The 13,207-nt window shown below is 45.8% G+C and overlaps 1 protein-coding gene across 3 annotated transcripts in view; it reads left to right on the top strand.

Annotated features, from left to right (window-relative positions):
• Positions 1 to 418: 418 nt before the first annotated feature.
• LOC105472703 (transmembrane protein 50B) overlaps positions 419 to 13,207 on the top strand; it is a 29,823-nt gene continuing 17,034 nt past the window's right edge. The window contains exons 1-3 of one of the 3 annotated variants that reach the window (XM_011726209.2): positions 419 to 576; positions 9,830 to 9,969; positions 11,649 to 11,761. In XM_011726209.2, coding sequence (XP_011724511.1) covers positions 9,871 to 9,969; positions 11,649 to 11,761 — 212 coding nt within the window. In that variant the 5' untranslated portion in view covers positions 419 to 576; positions 9,830 to 9,870. Of the gene's footprint in view, positions 577 to 7,459; positions 7,574 to 9,093; positions 9,248 to 9,829; positions 9,970 to 11,648; positions 11,762 to 13,207 lie in introns of those variants that run through there. The other 2 variants (XM_011726212.3, XM_011726211.3) reach the window with 2 other exon arrangements.

The following is a 13,207-nucleotide window of genomic DNA, read 5'->3' as shown; positions in this document are numbered from 1 at the left end:
GACAAGGCTGATCGGTCATAGGCGAAGGGAGACCCTGGTCCCCCGAGTCTCGAGTTCCGTCCGCACGTGATCTCACGGTACTGCACTTCAAGTCTGCGTGCAGAAACGCAGCAGTGGGAACCCGGCGGCGGTCGCCCACCCGCAGGGGATAGGAGACGCCTGTCTTACTCTGTCCCCAACCGTAGGTAGTTGGGTCTGGACCCCGGCTCCGGGAGCCCAGCAGAGCAGCGGTCCCCACCCCACGGCTGGGAGCTCGCCCTGCCCCCGGCCGGCCACTTGCTGCACGCGGATTGGTCGCTGAGCAGCGCCCGGCGTCCAGCTGCGCCCAGCCAACGCCCTCTCCCCGCCCTCTCGCGTCCCGCCCCGCCCCCCGCCGGCCATTTGCTGCGCTCCGATTGGTCGCTGCAGTGCGCACGGCGCCTCGCCCCGCCTCAGGGGCGCCCTAGCCTCGCGCCGGCCTACAGCTCCCGGCTCCCGGGGCTGAGGTGGAGCCGGGGGACGCCGGCCGGGCTGTGGCGCAGCAGTGTCCTTTCTGCGCGCGCGCCTGAAGTCGGCGTGAGCGTTTGAGGAAGCTGGGTGAGTCCTGTCTGCGGGTCTCCGGCGCCAGGCAACCCTAGGGGGTTCGCGCCCGCCGCCCGCGCGTAAGGAGGCGCCCTAGTCGGGCCCGACCCGGCCTTCGGGGGGCTGTGGCGCCGCCCAGCCAGGTTTTCCCTGTGCTCGGCGCCGGCCTGCAGACTCGGGCCCGCGGAACCCCCGCCGCCCCTTCTTGCCCCTGCCCGCTTCCCTTCGGGCCGGCCGTGACCGTGGCGCCGCGGCGACCCGCAAGCAGCCCGGAGAGGCCTCCCTGCCGCTCTGTCGCGCCGTCAGGTTGCGTTCCTGGGGAGGGCTGGAGAGGTTCCATCTCGTGCCTTTCACCTTCTCGGGCGGCGGGCAAGGAGGCGACGGTTTTCGGGACGCCCTGCTGCGGCCGCGACGCCCTCCCAGGGCCGGAGCGAGGGGCCCGGGGGAGCTCTAGCCCTTCTTCGCCACTCTCTTTTGCCCCGAACCATTGCTAGGAAGCTGCCCGTGTTTTCTGCACTTTTCTGATTTCATACTTAACCAGAGTCAAGTACAGAGGCGGGAAGGGAAAGGGAAGGGGAACAACATTCTTTCGAGAATTGTAAGCCTTGGGCCCCGTTAAATAAGTAGCAGCAGAGCATTGTCACTGGAGCAGTGGTAGTCGCGGGTAGGACCGTTTCGGTTTTAGGCCGATAAGCTGGTTAAAGGTACTTAAAACAGTACGTTAGAAGGTGCTGAAATTCTAAAATAAATATGTAACCTTTCAAAACCAAAGCAGTGAGACGGCCTGGGCTAGGCTGCTCCCCGCTGCGCGTGCCTGGGTCGGGGGGTGCGGAGGGGCAGGGAGTGGAGGCCTCTGATGGGACGGAATGGGAGGGAAGTGGCATCTGCATCGTCGCGCTCCAAGACCAGACTTTCTCTTTTCGGAGGATCCCACCTCCCCTCTCAGACTCTTCATCCTACCTGCACTGTGGATCCCTTGACACTTCCAGAGGCTCTGAACTCTCAGGCCGGTCACACTTTTTCATCATTTTGTCTCTTCTCGTCTTTTAAACCTGCATGCATTTCAAACGTAGAGCAAACATTAAACATTTTTTTTTTAACTGAGGATAGTGGTGCAAGACTTCTTTCTTGAAAGGCAAACCAAAAGTTACCTTGAATATTGATCGCGCTGGAAAAGCAGGTTTAATCAGACTGAGGTGGGGACGTATATTCTTCCAGAGACACAGCCTCCCCACTCGCCACCCCAATCCCTCCTCTCTGTCAACTAGGGTTATGGCGGCTTTACACTGGCTAGTCTTTTCTGAATTCTGAATTCACTTCTGGGGGCCAAGGTAAAGAATTTATCTTATTTTATCCTCATTTTCCTTTTTTTTTTTTTTTTTTTTGAGACAGGGTCTCACTCGTTGACCAGGCTGCAAGTACTGTTGCTGTCGCCTAGGCTGGAGTGCAGTGGCGCGATCTTTGCTCACTGCAACCCATGCCTCTAGGGTTAAAGGGATTTTACAGTCTCAGCCTCCCGACTAGCTGGGATCACAGGCGCCTGCCCCCATGTCCGGCTAATTTTTATACTCTTAGAAGGGAGGAAGTTTCACCATGTTGGCCAGGCTGGACTTGAACTCCTGACCTCAAGTGATCTGCTCGCCTCGGTCTCTCCACATGCTGGGATTACAGGCGTGGGCACCGCGCCTGGCCTTTTAAAGTTTATTATTATTTGTTTGTTTATTTTTTGAGACGGAGTCTCACTCTGTCGCCCAGGCTGGAGTGCAGTGGCGCAGTCTCGGCTCACTGCAAGCTCCGCCTCCTGGGTTCACGCCATTCTCCTGCCTCAGCCTCCCAAGTAGCTGGGACTACAGGCACCAACCACCACGTCAGGCTAATTTTTTGTATTTTTAGTAGATACGAGGTTTCACCGTGTTAGCCAGGATGGTCTCGATCTCCTGACCTCATGATCCACCCGCCTCGGCCTCCCAAAGTGCTGGGATTACAGGCGTAAGTCACCGTGCCCAGCCTAAAGTTTGTTTTTAACTTATTTATATGTATATATTTTTTTGAGGCAGAGTTTAGCTCTTGTCACCCAGGCTGGAGTGCAGTGGCACAATCGTGGCTCACTGCAACCTCTGCCTCCCAGGTTGAAACGTTTCTCCCGTCTCAGCCTCCCAAGTAGCTGGGATTACAGACGCCCCCCACCATGCCCAGCTAATTTTTGTATTTTTAGTAGAGGCTTGAACTCCTGATCTCAGGTGGTCTACCTGCCTCAGCTTCCCAAAGTGCTGGAATTACAGGCGTGAGCCACCGTACCTAGTCCATTTTCCTTTTTAAATGGTTAAAGTAACATTCAGGTTGTTTAAAACATTTAAACATGACAGAAGAATATCAAGTAAAATTCAGCACAGAGGTATGTCAAGTTAGGATTCCTTGTTTCTTCACTTTTCACTCTTTACATCCTCAATTCAATTCCCTAGGAGGATATTATACTATAATATTGCTCGGCAGCTGATGATAATATAAGGACACATTTCCTTCTTAAGCACGTAGAGACCTAACTCATTTCCCTGCAACCCCACCCCTCACTTTGGAGACTGGGTCTGACTGTGTTGCCCCGGGTAGAGTGCATGGTTCCCTCACTGCTCACTGCAGCCTTGGGGCTCAAACGATTCTCCCACCTCAGCCTCCCGAGTAGCTGAGACTATAGGTGAGTGCCACCACGCCTGATTTTTGTAATTTTTGTAGAGATGGGTTCCTCATGTTGCCCAGGCTGGTCTTCAATTCCTGAGCTCAAGCTATCCACCTGCCTCAGCCTTTCAGAGTGCTGGGATTACAGGTGTGAGCCATCCTGCCCAGCCAACCTGCCTCATTCTCAAAATGTAGTGGGGTATACTGTTGTTTGGATGTACCCTAATATACATTTTTTGGTTCCTTATTGATGGGCATTTTGGCTGTTTCTGGGTTTTAGCCATTAAAAGCCTTGCTTTATGAAAATCTTTTTGTCATTGTAGGGTATGTTTCAGGTAGATAATATAAACAGATGATTGTACTTTGATATAATTTTATTTCACAAGGAATCTTTTTATAACTTAAAGTTTGTTTTTTTTTTTTTGAGACGGAGTCTCGCTCTGTCGCCCAGGCTGGAGTGCAGTGGCGCGATCTCTGCTCACTGCAAGCTCCGCCTTCCCGGTTCACGCCATTCTCCTGCCTCAGCCTCCTGAGTACCTGGGACTACAGGCGCCTGCCACCACGCCCAGCTAATTTTTTGTATTTTTGGTAGAGATGGGGTTTCACCATGTTAGCCAGGATGGTCTTGATCTCCTGACCTCGTGATCCACCTGCCCCAGCCTCCCAAAGTGGTGGGATTATAGGCATGAGCCACCACGCCTGACATTATAACTTAAAGATTTTATAATTTAAAAGCAGTAGCTAAATCTATTGGAATTAAATGCATTTCTAATATCCGTATATTTTATTTATTTAGAGACGGAGTTTTGCTCTTGTTGCCCAGGCTGGAGTGCAATGGCATGATCTTGGCTCACCGCAACCTCCATCTCCCAGGTTCAAGCAATTCTCCTGCCTCAACCTCCCGAGTAGCTGGAATTACAGACATGCGCCACCACCCCGGCTAATTTTGTATTTTTAGCAGAGACGGGGTTTCTCCATGTTGGTCAGGCTGGTCTTGAACTCCCGACCTCAGCAGGTGATCCACCCACCTTGGCTCCATATGTATCTATCTATATATATATATATATATATATATATATTTTTTTTTTTTTTTTTTTTTTTTTTTTTTGAGACGGAGTCTCGCTCTGTCGCCTAGACTGGAGTCCAGTGGTGCAATCTTGGCTCACTGCAAGCTCCGCCTCCCGGGTTGATGCCATTCTCCTGCCCCAGCCTCCTGAGTAGCTGGGACTACAGGCGCCCGCTACCACGCCCAGCTAATTTATTTGTATTTTTAGTAGAGATGTGGTTTTACCGTGTTAGCGAGGATGGTCTCCATCTCCTGACCTCGTGATCTGCCCGTCTCGGTCTCCCAAAGTGCTGGGATTACAGGCGTGAGCCACCGCGCCCGGCTGCTTGTTCTTTTTAAAAGTAATTTCTTCCTGGGCGCAGTCAGGAGTTCAAGACCAGCCTGGCCAAGATGGTGAAACCCCGTCTCTACTAAAAATACAAAAAAGTAGCCAGTTGTGGTGGTGGGCGCCTGTAATCCCAGCTACTCGGGAGGTGGAGGCAGATAACTGCTTGAAACCAGGAGGTGGAGGTTACAGTGAGCCGAGATGGTGCCACTGCATTCCAGCCTGGGTGACAGAGCGAGACTCCATCTCACACACACACACACAAAAGTAATTTCTTTTATTGCAAATTTTATCTCAGGTACAAAAAATATATAAAACATGTAAAATTTAAAGAATGCTATTGCAATGATCATTATGTATCCACTACCAAATTAAGAAACAAAATGTTGGGCCAGGCGCAATGGTTCACACCTGTAGTCCCAGCATCTTGGGAGCTGAGACAGGCAGATCACTGAAGGCTGAGTGTTGGAGACCCGCCTGGCCAACATGTGAAATCCTGTCTCTACCAAAAATATAAAAATTAGCCAGTCGTGGTAGTGGGCACCTGTAATCTCAGCTACTCAGGGGGCTGAGGCAGGAGAATTGCTTGAACCTGGGAGGTGGAGGTTGCAGTGAGCCCAGATCACGCCACTGCACTCCATCCTGGGTGACAGAGCAAGACTCCGTCTTGGGGGTGGCGGCGGTGGGGGAACAAAATGTTTGCATTTTTTTCTTCCAGAGGTAGCCTCTGTCCTGATTTTTGTGTTTATCTTTCTCTTGCTTTTTAAAATAAGCTTTATGCATGTATACATAAATTCATAAACATATAAATTCATGTACATATACATTTATACATATGTGCATAAATGTTTACAAATATATACATAAATTTGCAGACACACTCCTATATCCTAAACAGTGTATTTAGTGTTTTTTTTTTTTTTTTTTTTGAGACAGAGTCTTGCTCTGTTACCCAGGCTGGAGTGCACTGGCGCAGTCTTAGCTCACTGCTGCCTTCGCCTTCTGGGTTCAAGCGATTCTCCTGCCTCAGCCGCTGGAGTAGCTGGGATTACAGGTGACCACCACCACACCCGGCTAGTTTTTTTATTTTTAGTAGAAACCTGGTTTCTCCAGGTTGGCCAGGCTGGTCTTGAATTCCTGACCTCAGGTGGTCCATCTGCCTCGGCCTCACAAAGTGCTGGGATTACCGGTGTGAGCCACCTTTGTTTTGAATGAATAGTGTTAGAAACACAATTCTCATGCGGATAGTTAAGCAGTGTGTTTCAGTTTTGTTTTACTATTATTGAGAGTTTTTTTTTTGTTTTGAGAGCTGTGTTTTTGTTTTGTTTTGAGTTGGAGTCTGGCTCTGTCGCCCAGGCTGGGGTGCAGTGGCATGATCTCAGCTTACTGCAACCTTCTCCTCCCGGACTCAAGCAGTTCTGCCTCAGGCTTCTGAGTAGCTAGGATTACAGGCGCCCGCCACCATGCCTGGCTAATTTTTGTATTTTAAGTATAGATGGGCTTTGACCATGCTGACCAGGCTGGTCTCAAACTCCTGACCTTAGGTGATCTGCCCACCTTGGCCTCCCAAAGTGCTGGGATTACAGGTGTGAGCCACCGTGCCCAGCCAAAGAGCTGGTTTTAAAAGGATATAAGGAATCGGTATTTATGCAGTTTGTAGGGAAAGAAAAGTCTCAATAGTATGACTAAGTTAGTTTAATTGGTTAATGTTCCACAAGGCAACAAAATCATAATATCTTTGGGATTGATTTTCTTACCAGGCTGTAAAATCATAACACCTCATTAATTTCTGCAGTTAAACCCCAGAGGGCTATAAACTGTCTGCATCTTTATTAATAGTGGGTTGTTCATTAAATAAACTGTAATAACAAAGTTCTGTCCCTGAGAGCGTAGATGAAGTCCAGACATACTTATTAGAAAATGCTGGAGCTTTTTTTTTTTTTTTTTTTTTTTGAGATGGAATCTCACTCTGTCACCCAGGCTGGAGTGCAGGGGCGCAATCTCGGCTCACTGCAAGCTCCGCCTCCTGGGTTCACACCATTCTCCTGCCACAGCCTCCCGAGTAGCTGGGACTACAGGCACCCGCCACCTCGCCCGGCTACTTTTTTGTATTTTTAGTAGAGACGGAGTTTCACCGTGTTAGCCAGGATGGTCTCGATCTCCTGACCTCGTGATCCGCCTGTCTTGGCCTCCTAAAGTGCTGGGATTACAGGTGTGAGCCATCGCGCCCAGTCTGAGCTTTTTTTTGAGACCGAGTTTCGCTCAGTTGCCCAGGTGGAGTGCAGTGGTGCCATCTTGGCTCACTGCAACCTCCACCTTCCAGGTTCAAGCAATTCTCCTGCCTCAGTCTCCTGAGTAGCCAAGGTTTCAGGTGTGTGCCACCATGCCTGGCTAATTTTTGTATTTTTAGTAGAGATGAGGTTTCACTATGTTGGCCAGGGTGGTCTCGAACTCCTGACCTCGTGATCCACCTTCCTCGGCCTCCCAAAGTGTTGGGATAACAGGCATGAGCCACCATGCCTGGCCTCATTTTACAATTATAAGGTCAAACTTGACTAAGGAAAGGATAGCCACTTAGATGAAGGTTTTCAAGAAAAGATGAGCTGAACAGAATGACTTCAGATCCCTTGCCTGTTTACAGGGGGCCTTTCTGAGGAAGTTTATGTGCTGTGTTATGAGTCCTAGGAAAGGGGGGTCACCTCAGTCAGGGTATCTGGAAGGTTCTAGTGGACCACGTAATGGAAAGACAACAAAAATAAGGTCAGAAGGAGTGGGCTTCTCTGCGTTTTCTGCTTCTTAGCTCACCATGGCCTACCTGTAGTTAACAGGGTAGGTGAAAGCAGAACCTCTCTGTGGGGGAAGTAAGTGTCGTCTGCTGACGAAGGCTGCACGCCTTGCAGGAGAGCAGGAACTGCATCAGCATATGCTCAGGATCAAGCCAAGCCCCAGTGAGTACAGATAGGCTCTGGGCCAAGTTCTTGGAGCATTCAGTCCTCAGCTTCAAAAGCTGCTATATTCCAGTGGATTTTTTTAAAAGATTGTTTTTTATAAAGGCACAAAATCCCCCACAAAAAACTGCTATACCAGCCAGGACGTTATCTCCTGAGTTACACTGCTGCAGTCTGGCCTGATTATCTGCTGCTTCTGGGGCACAGCTGGATTCTCTTTAGTTCTTCTGTGCAGGATCTTTCCTGTATCCCATATTCTCTTTTATTAATTCACTCTCCCTGTTGAAGCTCAAACTCCAGTAGCTTCTTGACAAGAATAGTTACATTTTTTGGAGACCTTGTGTGTCTGAATATTTTGTTGTTGTTGTTGTTTAAATAGAGACGGGATTTCGCCTTGTTGGCCGGGCTGGTCCTGAACTCCTAGCTTCAAGTGAGAGGCCTGCGTTGGCCTCTCAAAATGCTTCTGAATATGTTTTGATGCTATCCTCATACTTGATTCATATTTTGACTGGTAAAAATCTTTTGATTGGAAATAATTGTCCTACAGAGTTTTGAATTTACTGCCCCATTGTCATCTTGCTTGTGGTTTTACTGTTAAGAATTCCAAGCTGAGGGCCAGGCATGGTGGCTCACGCCTGTAATCCCAGCACTTTGGGAGGCTGCAGTGGGTGGATTGCTTAAGTCCAGAAGTTCAAGACTAGCCTGGGCAATATGGCAAAATCCCATCTCTATAAAAAATTAGCTGGGTGTGGTAGTGTGTGCTTGTAGTCCCAGCTGTTCCGGGGGCTGCAGTGGGAGGATCACTTGAGCCCAGCAGGTAGAGGCTGCAGTAAGCTGTGATCGTGCCACTGCACTCCAGCCTGGGTGACAGAGCGAGACCCTGTCTCTCTCTCTGTCTGTCTGTCTCTCTCTCTCTCTCTCTCTCTCTCTCAGACACACACACACAAACACACACACGAATTCCAAAAGCCTTTGTATGCGACCTGGTTTTTTTCGTATCTGCAAACTTATAGAATCTACACTTTGACCTCAGTGTTTTGAAATTTAAAATGAAGTGTGGGTTTACTCCATTACTTAAGTATTCAATGGGTACTTTAAATCTGGAAATACAAGAACTTTTATTCTGGGGAAATTTTCTTGAAATATTTTGTTGATTCTTTTTTCTCTACTGTTTCCTGTGTAGTTTCTAAAATACCTGTGTTATTTATATGTGAATCTTTTTTACTGGTCTTCTAACTTCTTTTCTTTTTTTGGAGACAGAGTCTCGCTCTATCACCCAGGGTGGAGTGCAGTGGCGAGATCTCAGCTCACTGCAACCTCCGCCTCCTGGGTCCAAGTGATTCTCCTGCCTCAGCCTCCCAAGTAACTGGGATTATAGGCATGCGCCACCACTCACAGCTAATTTTGTATTTTTAGTAGAGACGTGTCTTTACTCACATGTCTGGCAGTTAGTACTAGCTATTAGCTGGGACCTCAACTGGAACTGTGGGTCAGAACACCTATAAATGGTCTCCTTACAGCATGGTAGCCCGAGCATTAGTGTTCCAGAGAACCAGGCAGATGGTCCGTTGCCTTCTGTGACCTGATCTTGGAAGTTGCATGGCAGAAGTTACTTAGCATCACTTCCTCTACTCTACTGGTCAACTAGTCTTTATTGTTGACCCAAATTCAAAGGTAGGACATAAATCCACCTCTCAATGGAAGAAGTGTCAAATATTTTGGACATGTTTAATTTATTTCATTTATTTATTTATTTTTGTGACAGAGTCTTGCTCTGTTGCCCAGGCTGGAGTGCAGTGGCATGATCTTGCACTGCAATCTCTCCTTCCAGGTTCAGGCAATTCTTGTGCTCCGCCTCCCAAGTAGCTGTAATTACAGGCATGTGCCACCAGGCCCAGTTAATTTTTCGTATATTTAGTAGAGACAGGGTTTCATAATATTGGCCAGGCTGGTCTCAAACTCCTGGCCTCAAGTGATCTGCCCACTTCGGCCTCCCAAAGTGCTGGAATAACAGGCGTGAGTCATGTCACCTAGCTCCTAGACATGTTTTAAAACCACAGTGCTCATTTATCAAATAGCAATCTCCCCCTTGTGTCCTAGCGTAGTCCTGTATACATCTCAATTAGGTACTTGTTGAAGTATTGAATTTTTCTTAACTATAGTAGAATAGGACCTAAAGTAAAGTAAAGGAGTAAGATATTTTACTTTTAGAAAACATTGTCTTGGGTTGATTAGTTTTTGTCTTTCTGTTTGTAGGATACAGCATTTAATGAAACATTTATGCTTAAGAAGTAAAAATGGCAGGCTTCCTAGACAATTTTCGTTGGCCAGAATGTGAGTGTATTGACTGGAGCGAGAGAAGAAATGCTGTGGCATCTGTTGTCGCAGGTATATTGGTAAGTGAGAAAGACAGGTTGGTGACATTTATCCCTTACCTTTTGCCCTGGAAATCAATGCCAGTTCCTTTGAACTGAGAATGGCTTTCCAGAACTATTTATTTCACTGCTGTTTTGTATAGATAATTATCAGTTCTAGATACTATTGCCAAGCAGAGTATGGTAGGCCCTGGATTCATTTTGACTTTGTAAACGTGTACTTAATATCTTTTCTTCAGTTTCAGTGATAATATAATTATTATAGGCAATAGCATTTTTAACTTAGTGATACAATGTATATAAGTACTTTAAGATCCTTAAAGGCTCAGGATTTAATGTAACACAAAATTATTGTTGTGACTTATTGAAGGTCAGACAACAGTGACAGTACTCTGCAGATAATAGTGACAACCTTAGGCTCCATTAGAACTGAAGCCCTATAGTGGCTCTAGGGAAGAAATACCATCTCTGTTTCCCCAGCTGCAACACCAGGGGAATATCAGAGGAAGACATTTGTGAAGGAAACTATTGTTTAATTTTCTTTCCATCATTTTTTTTAACTTTTTATTATTGAAAATGACAAGCATAAAACAAAAGTAGGCAGAATGTTATAAAGGTTCCGTCTCCTCCTTTATCCCATGTATCTATCATCCAGCTTAAAAAAAAAAAACACCACCACCCCAAAATCAGGACCTGTCTTGCTGTATAATTCCATCAACCACTCCCTGGCCGCACTTTTTTTTTTTTTTTTTTTTTAAAGAGACAAGGTCTTGCTATGTTGTACAGCCACTGGAGTACAGTGGCTATTCACAGGTATGATTGTAGTGTGCTACGGCTTCAGATTAATGGTCTCAAGCAATCTTCCTGCTTCAGTCTCCCAAGTAGCTGGGACTACAGATTTTCTACACTACCATTTCTGGCTCCCACTGCATTTTTTGGAAGCAAATTTCTTTATTTGTTTACATTTTAAAAATTCATCTCTTTGAATGTACAGTTCTACACTTAAGTCCAATAGAATGAAATAAAGCAGAGCAAGAACTAACGATAATTGTGAAGCAGTCTGCTCACTGCGGCCTCTGCCTCCGACTTCCCAGGTTCAAGCAGTTCTTGTGCCTCAGCCTCCAAAGTAGCTAGGATTAGAAGCACATGCCACCATGCCCAGCTAATTTTTGTATTTGTATTTGAATTTTTTCGAGACAGAGTTTCACTCTGTCATCCAAGCTGGAGTGCAGTGGCGTGATCTCAGCTCATTGTAGCCTCCACCTCCTGGGTTCAAGCGATTCTCCTGCCTCAGCCTCCTGAGTAGGCAGGATTATGTGTGCCTGCCACCATGCCTAGTTAATTTTTGTACTTTTAGTAGAGACAAGGTTTCACCATGTTGACCAGACTGGTCTCGAATTCCTGACCTCAGGTAATTTGCCTGTGTTGGCCTCCCAAAGTGCTGGGATTACAGACATGAGCCACGACGCCCAGCCTTGTATTTTTAGTAGAGGTGAGGTTTCACCATGATGGCCAGGCTGGTCTCGAACTCCTGACCTCAAATGATCCACCTGCCTCAGCCTCCCAAAGTGCTGAGATTACAGGCGTGAGCCTTTGTACCCGGCCCATTTATATGATCTGTAGGACAAAAGGAATGTTAAAAAGCAGGTATTATGCTAGCAAGAGTTTCAGTGTTTCAGTGACTTGGGCTGTGTTTTAAGTTTTTTACAGGCTGGTGGATAATGATTGATGCAGCTGTGGTGTATCCTAAGCCAGAACAGTTGAACCATGCCTTTCACACATGTGGTGTATTTTCCACATTGGCTTTCTTCATGTAAGTATGATGATAATTCTGTAATCAATATGATTTTTCTAAAAATACTTTCCTGTTAATGTGCAGTGCTTTCTTGAATAACTTTTTGATTTATTTGATAATTTTTTAACATGATGCATACATAATTCCCATTTTATTACGATTTTTTTTTTAACCAAGAATGAGTGTGGGATTTGGGCATATATCTTTTTAGCACCTATAACGATTATCTTGTGATTTTTTTTCCTCATATTTTTTAATCTGGTCAGTTACATATTTTATCAGTTCCAAGATCTACTTTTTCGCATTTTAATACCTCTGAATATCAGGATGCATCTTGCAGTCAGTATATAATTAGTATATTTAGTATAATTAGAATTATAATTGATAACATTTTTATTTCTTGTCAGTATTAAAAATTAATGGTGTATCTTAAAACTCATGGCCTCTGAGATTTAATGAAACATGTTACATTTCTGTGTTTTTTAGTAGTGAATCGTCCATAGGTGTTGTAGTACACTCAACTTTTACCTTGCAGTATTATTATTATTTTTTTAATGTGCTACTTGACTGTGTTTGCCAGCGTTTGAGGAAAAGGCAAGATTGATCTCAAAGAGATTTGTTTGTAGCTTTTATTTAAATTATTTTTAAGTTTATGTTACCTCATTTCATAAAACTAGGAAGCTTTTTATGGATGTCTTTTAACAATTAAAAAATATTAAACATTAAGATTACATTATTTCCTTATACTGTCAGGAGGTTTTATTATTATTTTTTTTTTGAGACAGAGTCTTACTCTGTTGTTTGGTCTGGACCGCAGTGGCGCGATCTCAGTTCACTGCAACCTCTGCCTCCTGGGTTCAAGTGCTTCTCCTGCCCCAGCCTCCCAAGTAGCTGGGATTACAGGTGCCTGCTACTACGCCCAGCTAATATTTTGCATTTTTAGTAGAGACGGTGGTTTCACTGTGTTGGCCAGGCTGGCATTGAACTCCTGACCTTGTGATTCACCTGCCTTGGCCTCTCAAAGTGCTGGAATTACAGGTGTAAGCCACCACACCTGGCCAGGAGTTTAAAAAGGTTATATTATGGGAATTGGAACTACTTATATCCATTGTGACTGCTAAAAAAGAAATTCCTGCTACTAATTAATGTACCTTGCTCTAACAAAAATGAAAGGGGAAGCTGAATAAAGTGGGCATATTACATAAACTACATTTTCTCTGAGCTTAAGGAATGGATCATAGAAAATCACTTGACTTTTAACACAAGGAGAAACTGTTTAACTCTTGATAATAATGAGAACCTTGAAATGGGATAGCAGTGAGTCATTCATGTATAAATGTGAAATAGACAAAGAAACCAGAAAACTGGCCCCTCTTGTATAATCTCTGCAGACAAGTGATAGAAATCTCTTAAAATAAGTGTGTTTTCTGGGTGTACTTTATGAAAAATAAGACTAATGTAACA

Source organism: Macaca nemestrina, chromosome 4 (assembly GCF_043159975.1).
Source record: "Macaca nemestrina isolate mMacNem1 chromosome 4, mMacNem.hap1, whole genome shotgun sequence".
Classification (NCBI taxonomy): Eukaryota; Metazoa; Chordata; class Mammalia; order Primates; family Cercopithecidae; genus Macaca; species Macaca nemestrina.
This window is presented reverse-complemented; position numbering and strand designations above follow the sequence as displayed.